This window comes from Astyanax mexicanus, unplaced genomic scaffold (genome assembly GCF_023375975.1).
Source record: "Astyanax mexicanus isolate ESR-SI-001 unplaced genomic scaffold, AstMex3_surface scaffold_36, whole genome shotgun sequence".
NCBI classification, from domain to species: Eukaryota; Metazoa; Chordata; class Actinopteri; order Characiformes; family Acestrorhamphidae; genus Astyanax; species Astyanax mexicanus.
This window is the reverse complement of record NW_026040046.1, coordinates 636374-653916: the sequence shown is the minus strand read 5'-3', so window position 1 is coordinate 653916 and position 17543 is coordinate 636374. Positions and strand designations below refer to the sequence as shown.

Below are 17543 nucleotides of genomic sequence, written 5' to 3'. Positions count from 1 at the left end.
TTTTGAAAAACGGCCCCAGGAGACCAGTCACCGGGACTCTCAATACAGGCTCAGACTCCTGACCCTCAGTACTCGTGTCCGAACTACATTCAGTGCCCTTTCGTCTCTTATTGGGAGACAGAGCCAGGTTCCCGATCAGTCCTGTGCTCTTTGACAAAGTCCTCAATATCTTTGCCAGCTCCTTCCTCATCAGCCCTCCGTCGCTTGACTGCTTCCCTTTCCGCTGGGGCACGCGCCCCAGCCATCCTACATTCTGGGACCTTCCCGTAGACTATGCGCCGGTGCGTACTCAGGTCCCTCCGCGTTGGGAAGCGAGCTTCACAATTATCGCAGAAGTGACTGCAACCCACCGTATCAGCAGCCGGTTGCACTCCCGGACACTTAGGGACATGGCAGGCCACTGAGTGGTGGTTAGAGGAAACGTTTCCGCATCGGCGACATCTGTACGAGATGGACACCTTACTATGACGTTTGGCAAAGTGCCTTGCCGCCCGTTGAACAGTGCCCACCTGCACGCCACAAAGATCGCAGAGTATGTTGGGATCCGATAAGTCCACAACAATACTAAGAGTCGGGTCCGTGAGTAAGCCCTACTATCCATGGTGGTGGTGTTCGGGCTAGGGAGGGCCAGTTCTCCTGGTCCCGGCTGGTTATATGCGTTGCCATCCCTTACATTGAGGCTGTGGATATTCCCATCAAGCGTCTGATCCCCGGACCAACCACTCCCTACCCCTCTCAGGTCAGAAGGTCCCGCGACATTACAGCCTGAGGGATGAGTTACCCCTCCAACTGCGGCATCGGGGTTTCGGGTCCCGGCAGGGCCGGATGTAAGAAATTGCTCGCTCTCCATTTTTTGGCAATTCGGGTCACACACCCTGACAATAACCTAACCAAATGACTACAGCAGATCAGGAAGACACTCGGACTTCCGTCACCCGTATTACTGACCAACTGCAATCACCAGAAAGTTTCTTACGGCCATACTACCCTGAGAGTTATGGTGTCAGGTGTTTCCCCGTGGGCTCCCTCTTACCCATTGCCCACTAGCGGTGAGATATTCTCTCCGCCAACCTCCTGATTTGAGACTCCTCGAATCGTCCTGCAAGGTTGGCAGGTTAGCGTTCAAAACATGTGAGGAAACCCCCCGTTCCTGGGGTCCCTTTCAAGTATGAATTCACCACCAACTCTCAAGTGAGAGTTGGCAGGATGCGTTCAAATGGCCTCACTTAGCCATCCTAGCAAGCTAGGATGTTGTGTACCACGTGGAGTTGGAGGGTACCATCGCGTACGCTCTAGCTCCACCTCCCCGACGGAGCGGGAGAGACGGGCCGATGGTGTGCCTGGATTTGGACACCATCCCACATTGGAACTGGATGAATCATTATTCTACAACTATGGTTATATCTAAGTGAACCTTAGCTCTTAGAAATGAGAAAAAAAACAAGAAATTATATTTTTAACTGTTTATTTTTAGATCACATACAAATTCCCATAAAATATATACAATTTAAATGACCCAAACATATATATATATATATATATATATATGTTCACAAATTCACACAAAAAATAGATTAGACGTTATGTTTTTCAGATATATAGAAGATATTTTTGTAAACTAAACTTTTTTTAAATAACTACTAACAAAATAAATAAAATTCACAAAACAAATTAAAACATTACAGAACTATTTTAACTATTAAACTATTTACAGAAAATATTTAGAAGATATTTTGATAGATATATTGGTAAACTAAACCAAATAAATCAAATTCACAAAATATTAAAACCAATTAAACAAACATTAAGATTATTAAAAATACAAAGTAAAAGTCACAAATTTTAAACAAACCAAGAACTTTTTTTGTCGTTCAAATGTTGCAGCAGGGATCTTTTCGCTGCCCTACTTTTTCTTTGTTTTCCTTGCTTGGCAATTTCCACAAGCTTTTTTACTTTCAGAGGGGAAAGGCGCTGTTTTTTTTTAGCACCACATATGGGCTTTTTGGCATTGTGCGCTTGGTCTTGCGCTTGGAGTGCAAAGCTTCAGGGGTTGAGGGTATATCTGGGTCTGGACTGGTGTCTCCTGACTTAAACAAGATAACAAAAACAGGAGGATCAAGGTTAGTAAGCTGTTAATCCTGAACTACAAAAATGTAGAACCTGATATTGATAAACAATGCAGAATTTTAACAAACCTCCTCAGGGGGAGTGCCACTTTACATTTACATTTACATTTATGGTATTTAGCAGACGCCCTTATCCAGAGCGACTTACAACAGTGCTTCAAAGTTACTTAAGATATCCAAAGCTAGTTTGTAGACTAGGATCAAGAGATACATAGAGCTTAATCATGTTAAGAACCCTAGGAACCTTTTTTTTTATTATTTTTTTTTATTTTATTATTAGTTTAGGAACTCTTTGAAAAGATGTGTCTTCAGTCGACGTTTGAAGACCGTGAGTGACTCTGCTGTTCTGACATCCAGTGGAAGTTCAGTCCACCACCTTGGTGCAGCACAGAGAAGAGTCTGGATGTCTGTTTTCTTTGTGTTTTGAGTGATGGAGGTTCGAGCCGAGCCGTACTGGAAGCTCTAAGAGCTCTTGGTGCAGATCTGGCTTTGACCACCGCCATCAGGTATGAAGGTGCTGGTCCGTTTTTTGCCTTGTACGCCAGCGTCAGGGTTTTGAATCGGATGCGGGCGGCAACAGGAAGCCAGTGGAGGGAACGCAGCAAAGGAGTCACATGACTGAACTTCGGAAGATTGAAGACGAGTCGTGCTGCCGCGTTCTGAATTAACTGTAGTGGTTTGGTGGCTCGCAGTGGAAGACCAGCCAGTAGAGAGTTGCAGTAGTCAAGTCTTGAGATGACAAGAGACTGCACAAGCACCTGAGTGGCATCCTGAGACAGAAACGGTCGAATTCTTCGGATGTTGTACAGGAGAAATCTGCAGCACCGAGACAGATTTGCAATATGGCTCGAGAATGATAACTGGTCATCCATTACTACACCGAGGCTTCTTGCTTCTGCCGATGGAGTGACCAGTGAGTTGTCGAAAGAGATGGAGAGATTGTTGTGAGGGCTTGTAGTTCCTGGGATGAACAGAAGGTCAGTCTTGCTGGGGTTGAGTTTTAGGTGATGAGAACTCATCCACATCGAGACATCATTGAGACATGCTGAGATGCGGGATGAAACCTGAGTGTCGGAAGGAGGAAATGAAAGGATTAGTTGGGTGTCATCAGCATAGCAGTGGTATGAGAATCCATGAGAAGATATTATTTCACCCAGAGAGCGAGTATCGAGTGAGAAAAGAAGAGGACCAAGCACCGAGCCTTGTGGAACCCCAGTGGAGAGTCTGCATGGAGCAGATGTTGCCCCTTGCCAAGTTACCTGGTCGGAACGGTCCTCCAGGTACGACGCAAACCACTGCCATTTAGAGCCAGTGATTCCAAGGCTGGTGAGGATGGAAAGGAGAATGCTGTGGTTGACCGTGTCGAAAGCAGCAGAGAGATCAAGCAGAATCAGAACAGATGACAGGTTAGTAGCTTTTGCTGCATGAAGCTTCTCTGTAACTGCAATGAGGGCAGTTTCAGTAGAATGTGCAGGTTTGAAGCCAGACTGGTTTGGATCCTGAAGATTGTTCTGAGTGAGAGAGAGAGAAAGTTGGTTGTAGACAGCACGCTCAAGGACTTTGGAAAGGAAAGAGAGGAGAGAAACTGGCCTGTAGTTGCCAACGTCCAAGCTGTCTAGAGTTGGTTTCTTCAAGATAGGAACCACTCTGGCAGTCTTAAAAGTTGATGGAACATGACCAGATGATAGAGAGGTGTTAATGATGTGAGTGATGAACGGAAGGAGGTCAGGAGCAATTGTCTGAAAGAGGGAAGATGGTAAAGGGTCAAGTGGGCAAGTGGTTGGATTGTTAGAATGTAGAAGATGAAGGATTTCATCTGTGGAAAGCAGAGAGAATTGAGACAGAGAGGTAGAATGTGGAAGATAGAGCTTGGTGGGAAGGGTAGAGGCAGGAGGAAAGGATTGGCGGATATTTGCTACTTTCTCCTCAAAGGAGTTGACAAAATCATCCGGGGAGAGGGTTGTGGGAGGTTGAGGAGTGGGAGGGTTTAGAAGAGATGAGAAGATGGTGAAGAGTTTGCGAGGGTCAGATGCTGATTCTTCCAGTTTCCTTTTGTAGAAAGAGGATTTTGCAGCAGTTACCTCTGTTGAAAATCGGGATAGGAGAGATTGGTAAGAGCAGAGGTCTGAGTATTGAGATTTTTTCCACTTCCTCTCGGCTAGCCTTAGCTCTCTACGGTTGTTGCGTAGAACATCCGACAGCCATGGGGTGGCTGGAGAGGATTTTGCTGGCCTTGAAGTAAGAGGAGAGAGAGTGTTGATGGAAGAGGTGATAGATGTGATAGATGTATGGAACCTCTTCGTCGTCATCAGTGCTCGACTTGGCCTTTTTGTCCTTTTCTGTGGAACAAGGTTTTTTCTTTTCCGAGTTCTTTTTGCTGTTGGTGGCACTGCTGACGCTTGAAAGGGTTCTTCCTCTCCCTCAGCCACCTGTAGATGTTCCTCAAAAATCTTCTTTCAGACGCTTCTTTGGTGTTGAGGTTTAACACGTAATATTTGTTTGCCGTAGAAGTGTCGTGGCACATGAATTGAGCCACCGTTGGCCTTTCGTCTGGTTTGAGGGCATTTCTTGCCATTAGGCCACTGTGAAGAAAAAAAAGGTGGGAAACTTGTGCTTAACAGAACACTTACGTGGGTGGCGATGGAGCTCCTGATGTCTGTGAAGTTTGGTTCACCCGGGAGACCCGTTGTTTTCCACACATCCTGGAGGTATTCATTTACATTTTTGCAGGAATTCGGGGTGGCCGTGGAAAAAGAGTAGTCCGATTGGATGGACCCCAGCAGCTCCCCTCTGATTGCTAAATATTCCTCCATCCACCCGTACTCCTCTGGTGTCAGGAGGAGCTGTGCCAGACCAAATGCTTCATTTGTTCTGTTTTGTGGTTTTCCACCTGTTTGGGAAACAAAATAACAAAACTATTTATGATTGTGATGTTGTTGTTTGCACATTAAGCATTCTATTAAGTGAAAAGAATCACATTGACGAGGTACAAGTTTTTTTCTGCATCACGCTTGGCGTTTTGCACCTCCTTGACCTTAAGGTTCATGAAGACGCCAGTTCTGTGTCCATAGATGCTGGCCATGTATGCTGTGATGTATCCATAGATCATCCTCTGGAGCTCTGTTGTTTTTCCCTCTTTCAGTCGGCCTATATAAAAGCATTGTTATGCTCCTCCCCTTTTGTCTAGGGGTGAGGAGGAGTAACAATAATGCATGTGATGAAGGAGGAAGTAGGAGGACAACAATTGGTGGTAAAAAAAGGATATTTATTACGAGAGGGACACAGGGGAGCAAAAGACAAAGCACATGTGCACTTGTTGCACGTAACAAGCAAGAATGAAATAATGCATCATTTAAAATAGATTTTTTTTGTTTTGTTTTGTTTAAAAAAATTCATTTTGCAAATGTTATTACTCACTTAGAACTTTTGGGATTTCCTCCTTTGCACGTGTCCTGCATTTCAGGAGCACTGACTTTCCAATGGCTTGTCCTTCCTTTACCTCCAACTTTCAGTTGGTGCACTTCAGTTGGAGTCCTACGCTGCTTTTTTATGACCCCTTTGAACTCTGTCATCATGTTGATGAGTCAGCAGTAGTATTTACCATACACAGTCTGTCACAATTTGATTTATGACCCCTGATTTATGGCTTGATTTATGATCTTTTGATTTATGGTTTACTTTATGGCATGCTGACTGACAAGGCTTGGGACATGTCTGATTGACAGGCTGACATGTTTATTACCCCACCAGCAACCCCCCTCACCAGACGACCCCCGTCCACATTCACCCACTCCTAAGAACACCTGGCTTGTTACAGCGCGTTGGTGTGACAGTGGGTGGGGTTCTTGTTTGGGGGGCGGGGACATCAGTATATGTAGTATTTAAACATTTTCTTTACCAAGTTAAGTGTGTTTTAACTACAGAAAATAAATCATGTCTTCTACATTCACTCCAGCCTTTAGAGCACATAGCTCTGATAACTTTGTGTTTTGCGCCAAGAAAGAGAATCTACAACCAAGCGTTTACTAGCGACTCTCAAAAACAGTATAAGAGTGTTAAAATTAACCTCTACAATTCTCAGGCCTATGACGTTTGTGGGGAGGTGCATACAGCACAACCGCCTTCTTCTGAAAACCTGTTAAAAGGAAATCATTCTACACTTCGGGTATTTGGCGACAAGACAGCCCTTAACACTCAAGGTGAAATGTATAAGAAGTTTTCTCCAGCAGACACTGCCAAAACTGACGGTGGCATCGCGGTCTACAACCACGAAGAGACGCCGATGTGTGACACGAGGTCTGTGGACAGCACTACGACCATCACTGGTCATGATGTTAACACAGACGATGCAATGGTCTACGACGACGAGCGGTCGATGCCGTTTACAACAATATGGGACAACAGCTGGTTGGATCGGCTTTGTGAGGATTTTGGGGGTATGAATTTGACATACCTACCACCAAACTATTATTCGCCAGAGCTGCCAGTGGAGTCTAGATACCAGACATTGCCAGCCGGCATTGAAGATGACGAAACATTGGTTGAAGCTCCTGAAGTCAAAACTGTACAAACAAAACCGGACGACGTGGATGGTCAAGTATGCGCCACGGGTTTAAAGCTTATAAAGTCTGCTGTCGTAGTGATTCTACAGCACATTATACACAACAAACTCAAGGAAACTTGTCTTGGATGTGAAGTGGATCACCCCAGTCAGCTTCGGCATTCGTGTTTGTTTGAGCCGGACATCTTCTTCTTCGAAAAGTACTACAATGATATAACACGTTTATTGTTCACGCCTGAGTTGAAACATGCCATAGCAGGACTTTTGAAGTGTTTTGGGATACAGCTACCTTTTCTAAAAATTCAAGGATGTGCTGAAACCCTTGTCTGTGAACTACAGAATGAGCCGTATATTGTGGAAAAACTGCAGGAAATGAGGGAAAGTCTACGTGATCACATATCCGATCAGTTTGTTTCTGATGCTGTTGACTGTTGGAAATCTGGTCCAATCACTGACAGAATGGGTAATGTTTGCGGGGTTCGACGTCTGTCAGACAGTGTGTTGAAATATCGCGTAAAGTTTGAAACGACAAATTTGTTGTATAAATGTATTGAGGACAGCGATGTTGATTTAACACATTTCAGTAGTGCACATGTTGTTAAAGCTAAACGTTTGCAAAATTTTAAGAAACAGATGGGTATTGTGAAACCAGTATCAGATGACTGGTACAATTTGATACGTATAGAAAATAATGAGCCATTCCATGTGACAATCGGTAAGATTCTGTCCCTTATGCCTAAGACAGTGCGAGTCGGCCATGTACTATGTTTGTGTACATACATACTAGATATTTGTGTGATGCAACTTTTAACAAAGAAACCGATTAATGTTTGTAAAGTGGTTGAAACACTTGTTGAATATTTGCTTGAAAGAAATGTTGATGTATGTGTACAATTTCTGGATTACATTGATGCACAGTGAGTTGTGAATAAAATAGCGTGTCAAACATTTCCAGGGTCATTCTTTTCAGCAAACACAGTCTATCAACATGTCGGATCTTCTGAAAACGGCTTATTACACGCCTTCTAGCGCTGGCTCATTAGGTGGTAAAAATCGTTTGAAACGATGTGTTTTCGAGGATACTGGTATGCGTTTATCTGATCAAGAGGTTTCAGACTGGTTAGCAGGCGAGGATGCATACACACTTCACAAACCCATACGTCACAATTACAAAAGAAACCGAGTAATAGTGTACGGTATTGACTCACAATTCCAAGCTGATCTTGTTGATATGAGCACGTATTCTAAGGAGAATGATGGATACAAATTTATGTTGACCTGTATAGATGTGTTAAGTAAATATGCATGGGTCCGATTGTTAAAAAATAAATCCGGTTTGGAGGTTGCTAATGCTTTTGCATCCATTCTAACGGAAGGTAGAATTCCTAAAAAGTTGCAGACTGACAGGGGTAAAGAGTTTTTCAACAAACATTTTCAAAATATTATTTCGCAACATAGAATTACACATTTTGCCACGGGTAGCGAGCTAAAAGCAAGCGTCATAGAGCAATTTAATAGAACTCTAAAAAGTCGGATGTGGCGCTATCTAACAGCAGCAAATTCAAAAAGGTACGTCAATGTTTTACAAGACTTGATGAGTGGGTACAACAATAGTTACCACCGTAGTATCAAAATGAAACCTGCTGATGTAACCAAAGAAAATGAATCTACGGTTTTTAAAACACTGTATGGTGTGAAAAACAAACTAGAACAGAAACCTGTCTTTAGGTATAGGCTTGGTGATGTTGTGCGGATTTCTAAAGTCAGGGGTCCGTTTACAAAGGGATACGAGGAAAATTACACACGAATTTTTTACCATATCAGAGTGTATCCATAGACAACCCCCAGTTTATAGGTTAAAAGATTATGATGGTGATTATTATACAAGGATGCTTTTATGAAGAAGAGCTGCAAAAAATACACTTGCCTAAAGATAAAACATTTAAAGTTGAGAATTTTAGATAAAAAGAAACAGGGTAAAAAAATATTAGTTTTAGTAAAATGGTTAGGTTGGCCATCAAAATTCAACAGTTGGATTCCTGAAAATGATGTTGTGGACATACAAACGCCTTAAAATCTGTGCGCTTTGTGAAACTGTTCATTCGCACAAAACAACAATATGGGTGAGAGTGGTTTTTGTGTCACGTTGCCGTGTAATTCGTCAACATCTGTGTACCCTAATAATCAAATTTCTAACTATAGAACCAAACTAAGCAAGCCGTTAGATTTAAAAGGTGACTGGGAAGTGGGTATTATAGAGATTCAATACCCACGAACATGGAACACCTTTGGTGATGCAGATGCTACGTTTGTCGTGTTTGATAAAAAAATCTGGAAAAAACAACCAAATAACGCTGCCTACCGGGTATTATAACAACATACCGACCCTGATTGGTGAGATTAATACACACTTAGTCGAACTATCAACAGCTCTTGGTTATGACCAAATAAGACACAGGGTTTTTATTAAGACACAAGCCGCTGTGGGGGTGACATTTTATGGGAAACTTGCTATCATCTTAGGTTTTAAACCAGGGGTGATTCTAGAATGTGATTCTAGAACATCAGGTGATTCTAGAACATCATTGATTTCCAATCAGTTGGAGACTGTTTTGTACCCCTGTTGAGATGTGTACATATAACAGGGAACCATCACGACATTGTCACTATTAGATACAACAAGCCACACTACGTGTCAACAACTAAGACACACATTAATGATATAGCTATTGAGGTTAAAACTGATCAGAACCAGTACATTGATTTTTCCTACGGTAAAGTGGTTGTGAAACTACACTTTAGGCCTGTAAAACAAGCAATAGTATTTTAAATGGAATCTTTTAACATACACGCCATGGACCCTGAGCGCTATGTATCTTACTACCAAAATCAAGCCGGCGGGGGCATGCCGGGGTATGCCGGGAGCCCTGCAATGTATGGGGCTGGATTTGGTGGGGTTTTTAGAAATTTATTCAGAATGGCTATACCATTTTTTTAAGAAGGGGTTTAGTATAGCCAAACCGCATCTAAAAACTGCTGCTAAACATATTGTCAGTGATATTGTGAGCAATGGTCTGTCCCATGCCATGGGGAACAACCAAGATGGTTCAGGCATGTTAGTGATGGCTCGAAAATCTGTGAAACGTCCCCCTGGTAGGAGGCGTGGTCCATCTGCTAAGAAAACCAAGCGTGCCCCCAAAAAACTAATAGTTTCAAAAAAGAAGAGAAAGGGGAAACGGACGAGGAGGCCGTCCTGTAAAAAAGCAGCTAACACTATTTTCTGATCATGGCACTGCTGCATCGCATGTCTGAGGAGTGTATTAAGTCGGAGCGTGGAAATTCCACCGGTTTCGGCGATATCTGACACAGGCCCTTTGGAGTTTTTCATAGCCGGACATGGTGAAGATTATACGGATCTGAATAACACTTTGTTGTATCTACGTCTTAAAATCACAAATCCAGACGGAAGCGACATTGATGACGGTGCTGCTGTGGGTTTGATAAACTATCCGGGAGCCACCATATTTTCACAGGTCGCTGTGTCTCTCGGTGACAGACTTATATCACAGAGTTCAAGTACCTATCCATACCGTAGTATCATAGAGTGCTTGGCTAACTATGGCCGAGATACCTTGGAAACTGTTTTTTCTGCGGGGCTCTTTTACCAGGATACGGCTGGACATATGGATGAGACAAACCCTGCAAGGAACAATAGTGGATTGAGAGAGAGGGCTACGTACACAAACGCTAGCAATGTAGTTGAATTATTGGCCCCCATTCATAGCGATATATTTTTTCAGCAGAAATTGATGCTTAGCGGTGTTGATAAAGTTCGTATGACTCGTAGTAAAGACGATTTCTGTCTAATGCGTAATGATGCGGTAGCATACAAATTAACATACTCACAGCATCTTTATTTGTGAAAAAGGTGACAGTATCACCGCCTGTAAGACTGGGTCATGCACAGGCGTTGTTGTCAACAACAGCAAAATACCCAATTGACAGAGTATGTATAAAAAAATTCTCTATACCTGGAGGAACACGTGTTTCTAACCAAGAAAACTTGTTCTTGGGTACGCTGCCAAAGTCTATGATTATAACGATGGTGGATAATGACGCTTTTACTGGCTCGTACACCAGAAATCCATTTGCTTTTAAACATTATGACTTGGAATTTCTTGCTGTCTATGTGGACGGTCAACAATACCCGGCTAAACCACATCAACCCAATTTTCACACCGGTTCCGCTGTTCGAGAGTTTTTTCAGATGGCTTTAGCATCTGGAAGGCATCTGAAGAACCAAGCATTGCCTTTTGATAGGGAGGAATTTCTACAGGGCTACACTCTGTACGCATTTAACCTCACACCTGATGAAGAATGTGGTCATCATGTATCTTTGGTCAAATCAGGCAATATAAGACTGGAGGCTCGTTTCAGACAACCCCTTCCACACACAATAAATTTGGTTGTGTACGCTGTTTTTGACAGTATCATTGAAGTGTCTAACCGAAGACAAGTTTTGGTGGATTTTTACTAATGAACACTTTGGAGTTGACCGCAGTCATGGACAAAGTGTCCAATAACAAACATTTTCTTGGTGTGTTAGCATGTGATCAACTACCTACAAATGTTGTGTGGAATTTACCAACAATGGTAATTATTAACACCCCGGCGAACACTGGCTGGCCGTGTATATTAGTAAAGACCGTGTCGGATGTTTTTTTGACAGTTTTGGAAACAAACCCGACTATGACAGATTCCCTACACCGATTAGAGACTTTCTTAACACACCATGCGTAGCCCAACAGTATTCCACCAGACAAGTACAAGATTTCACCTCGACTACGTGTGGACAACACTGTGTTTTTTCTATATCATATGGCTAAAGGTTGTAGCTATGAAGAAGTGATTTCTAAATATAGTTTTAATTTAATAAAAAATGATAATATGGTTTTCAGCTTTTGTGAAAAATTTTTATCCATGTGTTTGTAAAAACAAAATGTTTAAATGTGTGCAGCATGTTCAAACAGGACAAATGTTTGTGTAATATGTAACCTGCGTAATGTTTGATAAATAAAACAAACAAAATAAGAATTTCAACTCAAGGGTCATTTATTTACAAAATACAACATTTCAATCACTGTGAAACAATATTTACATAATTGACATTTTGTAAACAATACATACAAAAAAATACATAATGAAAACTAAAATAAATAAAAACAAACAATACATTAGAAGTTTAACCATTTACTTCTGTCTATAACCGGTGAGGCATTATCAATAGATTTGTTATTTTTCAACAATACAATCTGTTGCCTAACATGTTTATTTGGAATGGTGGAAAGAGGTATATTTAGAACAGCAAACGCTTCTAGAAACTCAGCCCAACCCCGAGGTCTACGGTCATCACCAACCTTGTGCGGTGCTGTGACACTTTTTACCAAGTCCAGAATGTGTGACCCTGCAACAGTTTGCCCATTTAAGACAAATTCTCCCGACTCATTCCATGAAGACACATCTTTTGATTTAGACATTTTATCTAAAACATATTCAACATTCCTCTTACTTCGTATGGGTACATTCCTGAGTATATCTTTAACTACATCGTTTTTGTCATCAGACTTGTCTGTAACACTTGTTTCCTTATTAACATTATCTCTGGGTGGTAATGACAATGTTAAAGCGTTGGTCTCCATATCCCCCTGTTTAGCGATAGTTAAATATCGTTGTAAAACTATTGTGTAAAGTTTTACTTTCTCGTGAGCATCAAGATCGACCCGGCCCAAAACATTAATAATAGACATGTCCAAATCATTTTCTACAAGCTGTCTGATGGGGCCTCTCGAGGTTTCGTTCTTTAACTTGTCCAGCTGGTGTTGCGGTACCAAAAACATTTTTTCAGCGTGCTCCATCTCTTCAGTTTACTTTGGCGTTGTAAAGCTTGTTATAAACGGTAAAGCTATACTTAACAACGGTAAAAGAAAGCCGCCTTTCTGATTAATGACCTTTTTTCGGGAAACACCGATCTTTTTGTCGGCAATAAATTTAATTTCAGACTTCTTATTCTTTAACATGCGATATTGTGTTGGTGTGAGAGGTATGGTACCATTTAAGCACATTAAGGGCCACTTCACACAGAGTTAAAACAAACTCGTTGGATGCTGTTTGTAAAATAAAACGTCTCTGCGCCGGTTTAGCTTTAAATAAAAGTTTAAGAAGTGGTAGGTTTCTATACAGTCTGTCAGACATGGTAACCTATCGTCGTTTCTTCTGAACGTAAACAACAGGACTGCTTGAAAGCAGATCAGTTCTGAGACGAAAGTCTTCAGGTGTCTTTGCTTTATAATCAATCATAAGGTGCCCAAATGGTTTACTTACAGCGTCTTGAAAACACTCCATGAAAAACTTTGTGTTGCCTGGGTACATCTGTCTACCTAACACACCAACCTGGTTGTTGTCTCTAGGGTTTTTAAATAATATGAGGTAATTTGTGTTTAAACTAATTGTCCTACTAGACTTTCCTTGAAAAAACAAATTTTGGATAAGGTAGATAGCGCTTAAATTTCGATGATGTACATACTGTGTGAAAACCTTTTCTACCTCAGAGTTATTACTGGCATCTTTCATAACGTCGTCAATAATTAAATTATTTCTGTTAAGCGGTAGAATAGTGTCGTTTAGTGTTGCCGGTATCCCTTGAACAAAATTAATATTTCTTATTTTTAACATTTCTACATAAAGAGGTTGCCAACAATCGTAAATGTATACAATGTTTTCTATTTTGTTTGAAACCAGCTCGTCAGTACGTTCAAGCAGTTGTTTAACAAAAAAGGTCTTTCCAGAATTTGACGGCCCGCTTATTACACAAGAAAAAGGGTGTTGTAATCTGAAATCAAACCCATTAACCTCTCGCACACCACGAAATTCGTGGGCATCTTTAGTAGCCATATGGAAGTGTTGAAAAATCAAACAGAGCCCGTTTGTTGTAGACAACTTTAAAACGCTTCACCACGGACTTGTTTTTCAGTGTAAGGTTCTTTTTATTTCTAACAATGCAGTCTGCGCGAGCGAGTATGTGACTGGAACTGTCACGATGTACAACGTAATGATCAACAAGATCAACCAATGTGTCGAGCCGAATGACTTTTGAATTGTCAGAATTTAGTGTGATACCTTTAGCCTTCATACATGTTTTTCCATCTGATGTACGATAACCATAGGTTTTGGGGCCACCTGAACAGAACTCTGTAATGTAGCCACAGTCTCCAATCTCGTCTGTCAAATCGCCTAAGTAAGGCCCTAGAGGTGGTTCCCAATCACCTTCACGAGAAACAAAAATTACGCTGTCAGTATCACTGTACAAAAGTCTGTCACCTAATCGGTCCTTTAGATCAAACAGTTCTAGGCGTGCATGCGCTGTTGTAAATGCGCCTAAAAACACATTAATGTCACGGGTCGGGCAACTGTCTCCGGCAGAGTAACACCACTGGATCAACGCTGTTGTATCAGAAACAAACGAGAAGTGTTTAACATCATACCCGTCACCAAATATGTGTTGTGAAAACTGTTCGGGATCTGTCAACATCTCTGACACAGGCAAATTTTCCCTCGTGGAAAAACGACCCCACAAGCTATTCAACAACAGTTTGTTAATAGATCGACGTGCTTGGTTGAGACATATTTTGTCTGGATTCAGTTTAATTTTCTCTTTTTCAAAATAATCCCTGATGTACTCTACCCTTTCCTCCTCTGTGACGGCATTTGCGGGATAACCGCTTGCCTCCTGTTTGTACTGCAGAAAGGTTTTTACTCACAAAACAATGTTTCTGAACTGTCTGGAAAATGCCAAACCTCGAGGATTTTTGTCACCACATACCCTTTCTCAACAGTCTTCATCAGTTCGATGCTAACCCATGTCCCTGTGATGGATCTATCTTTATCACTATGTGTACAGCTATGCAGCTGATTTTCTTGCTCGGCGCAAGTGCGACAAAGTGGAAACATTAACTTGCCATTGCAACGGTATGGTAAAACAGGGTGGAGGAGTTTTCATGGTGGCTGTAATGTCGCTTTGACTAGACCATAGTATTCCTCAAGAGGGCGGAAATCTTGGAAAATTATTTGCGGGTGACCTACGGGGTATTTCTTTCTAGCTTGACAAAATGGGTACAAACTGGTGAAATCCAGATATCTAATTTTTTCACCCTCCTTTGTTTTGTAATGCAATTTATATGCGTTGGTTCTACCGCCAAAGAGTGCGTCCCTTGGTTTCAACCTTTCAGGAACGGTGTAATTTGACATAAATGCAGCAACAACCGAATCTAGCCTCTTAGCCGTCGACCACTGACATTCCCACATCACTTCAACATCTAGACCGTACGTTTGAACTAGTGTCTCAACCTTGATGTCAAACTGCTTTCGTAACTCGCCGTATAGCACCTTTGACATAGGATGGGCTTGGTTTGGTCTGTAAGGACACTCATGACCATGGTGCATGCAACCATTAAATTCCAAAGCCTTACGTATACCATCCTTTTCATAATAACCATCCACATAATATGCACCAAACTTCACTTCTCCGTGAGTTAGGGCATGGTGCACATCAACATCTCTTGTACTCCTGACATATTCAAGCCATTCAATGGAGACATTAGAGAATGTCTTGTGTTGGGTGACATATGCATTGTTGTGTGTGAGTGCTAGTGTGTCCTTTGGTAAGAAATGTGTCTTGTACACGGCCATACAACGTGATGCTAGTGTTGTGTAATTAAATGGATCTAGTTGTGTGCATTGAATGAACTCGTCACGGTACTTAATACATGCCTCACGTAGCAAAACATCATTTCTACCATAAACATAGAGTTCCTTTTTGAAGTCAAACACACCACCAGAGACTGTGTTGTACCACTCGTCAAACTGTTGTTTGTCTTTGTCACTCATTGTGTCATAGCCGTAAAAACTCTTGTCGGGGTATAGACCCACATCATTTTCGTTTTGTCTTAAATTACATTTGTGTGGAAAATGCCCTTTCTCATCACATGTCAGGTTTAAAGCTGATGCTGTTTTAGCCAATCGCATTGGAATGAACGAGTAGGAGTCTATGTAGCGCTGTCTGTATACATCGTCATACATGCATATCAACCTACACCCCATCATTGTGATTTTGACTGCTATGCCTACTTTAGAAAAATATTCCAATAATAGGAAGTTGTCAAACCCCGCAGCGTTGTGCGCCAACCATGTGTACCCCTTATATTTGGGTCGTCTAAACTCTTTGAGTTGTTCTACACAATCAGGACCCTCAGCCGTAAACTCTCTACCGTCAAATGTGATTGCACAGACGAAATTTGCTTCATGCTTGCCGTTTTCAAACCGAGTCTCAAAATCAAAAAATATGTATGAACTACTTGGTTCTTTTAATTTGATTGGTTGTATGTAACATTCGTTTGTGGTGTCTGATATCAATTCCTCCTGACAGTGAAAAAAACGCCCTGAGAAACACTTGTGTGGTTTTGGCTTTGCTAAACAAATATTATAACGACGACCGCATTTTTTACAGAATTTGGTCAGATCACACGGGGCGGCCATCAAACCTGTAGTCGGCTGTTGTTTCTGTTCCTTATGCTTGTCATAACAGTAATCAGACTTACAATAGCGCAAACAATCGTCACAGTATTTGGGCCGGCGGTTTTTCTTGTGGCATGAGACATCATGACACACATCACAGCTGTATTTACAGCCGTGATCTCTGGCACTAGTGTAACCCTTATAGCAAAACATACAAACATACGGTGTGCCAATGAACGCTTTCAAATTTTTGATCATGTAATAATGGTTGTCGTGAAGATACAGAAACACAGTCTTTGGGTGTGGTTTGTCGTTTGTTTGATATTTCTCTAGATTGCCAGAACAGCCTTTGTGGAAAACAACTACTTTTACGCCGTACTTGTATTCAAAACTACTGATGTCATTAAAACCAACTTTATGGTCACTCGTGTAACCAACATCTGTCTGAATCTGTTCTGCTATGGTTTCTAATGCGTTGTGTGGCGTAGATGGATTTAAAAAATGTGTGATACAGATTGCAAAACAGAGTTTGTTTGAGGTGTTTGTTGGACAAAAAAGGTTCATTCTGTTCCGGTCAATCACCTGATTGTGTGCAATGTCACGCACCCTACGTCGTGCACCTCCATTTTTAACCATGGCTATCGAGACAGTCAACACCAAACTATTGTCTGTTTTAATACTATTGTTACTTTGCACAACCCTTTCAATAGCATCCAAAAACCTGTTCACATCATAACCGTCTCTGGAAGACAACACAGCGTTCACATCAGATGTTAAACTATGGCCTCTAAGGGTAATGTCAATAACACCGCCATCACCAGCCAACACTCTGGAGAATGACACTATTTGCGATAACACATTGTGCACATAAGTAGCGTACGAACCCATGTCTGTAGATGGCGCATGACGTAAATTCAACGACCTGTGTAACACAATACTATTAAACCGCGATCTCGGAACTATAGTGTAATCACCCACAACACCACCATTTCTCACTAACCCCGCAATATCGCTGTCAGATAAACCAAAGTTGGATGCTGTCGGATCGAGTGGCGGATGTCTATTTTCATGTGTACCACCACCTGCCTGATCTGTATGAATAGTTTGTAGACAGTTTTGTGTATCCCTCTCTACAGATTCTAAAACAAGGTTGACATTGTCCTGTAGAAAAGACAACTGCTCACTGTGCGACATCTGTTCCAAAACATCTGTCTGCCTACTATCACCAAACCTACAACGCTTTGATGGCGGGGCATGTGTGGTACGATTGTCAACATCAACATCTG

At 41.7% G+C, this 17543-nt stretch overlaps 1 protein-coding gene across 1 annotated transcript; it reads right to left on the bottom strand.

The window, feature by feature from the left end:
• Nucleotides 1–2434: 2434 nt before the first annotated feature.
• Nucleotides 2435–4255, bottom strand: LOC125790794 (uncharacterized). Its single transcript, XM_049473281.1, has 2 exons — nucleotides 4208–4255; nucleotides 2435–3190 (listed from the first exon to the last, which is right to left on the bottom strand). The coding sequence occupies exon 2, from the start codon at nucleotides 3149–3151 to the stop codon at nucleotides 2435–2437; it is 717 nt and encodes a 238-aa protein (XP_049329238.1). The 5' UTR covers nucleotides 3152–3190; nucleotides 4208–4255.
• Between the last annotated feature and the right edge of the window lie 13288 nt (nucleotides 4256–17543).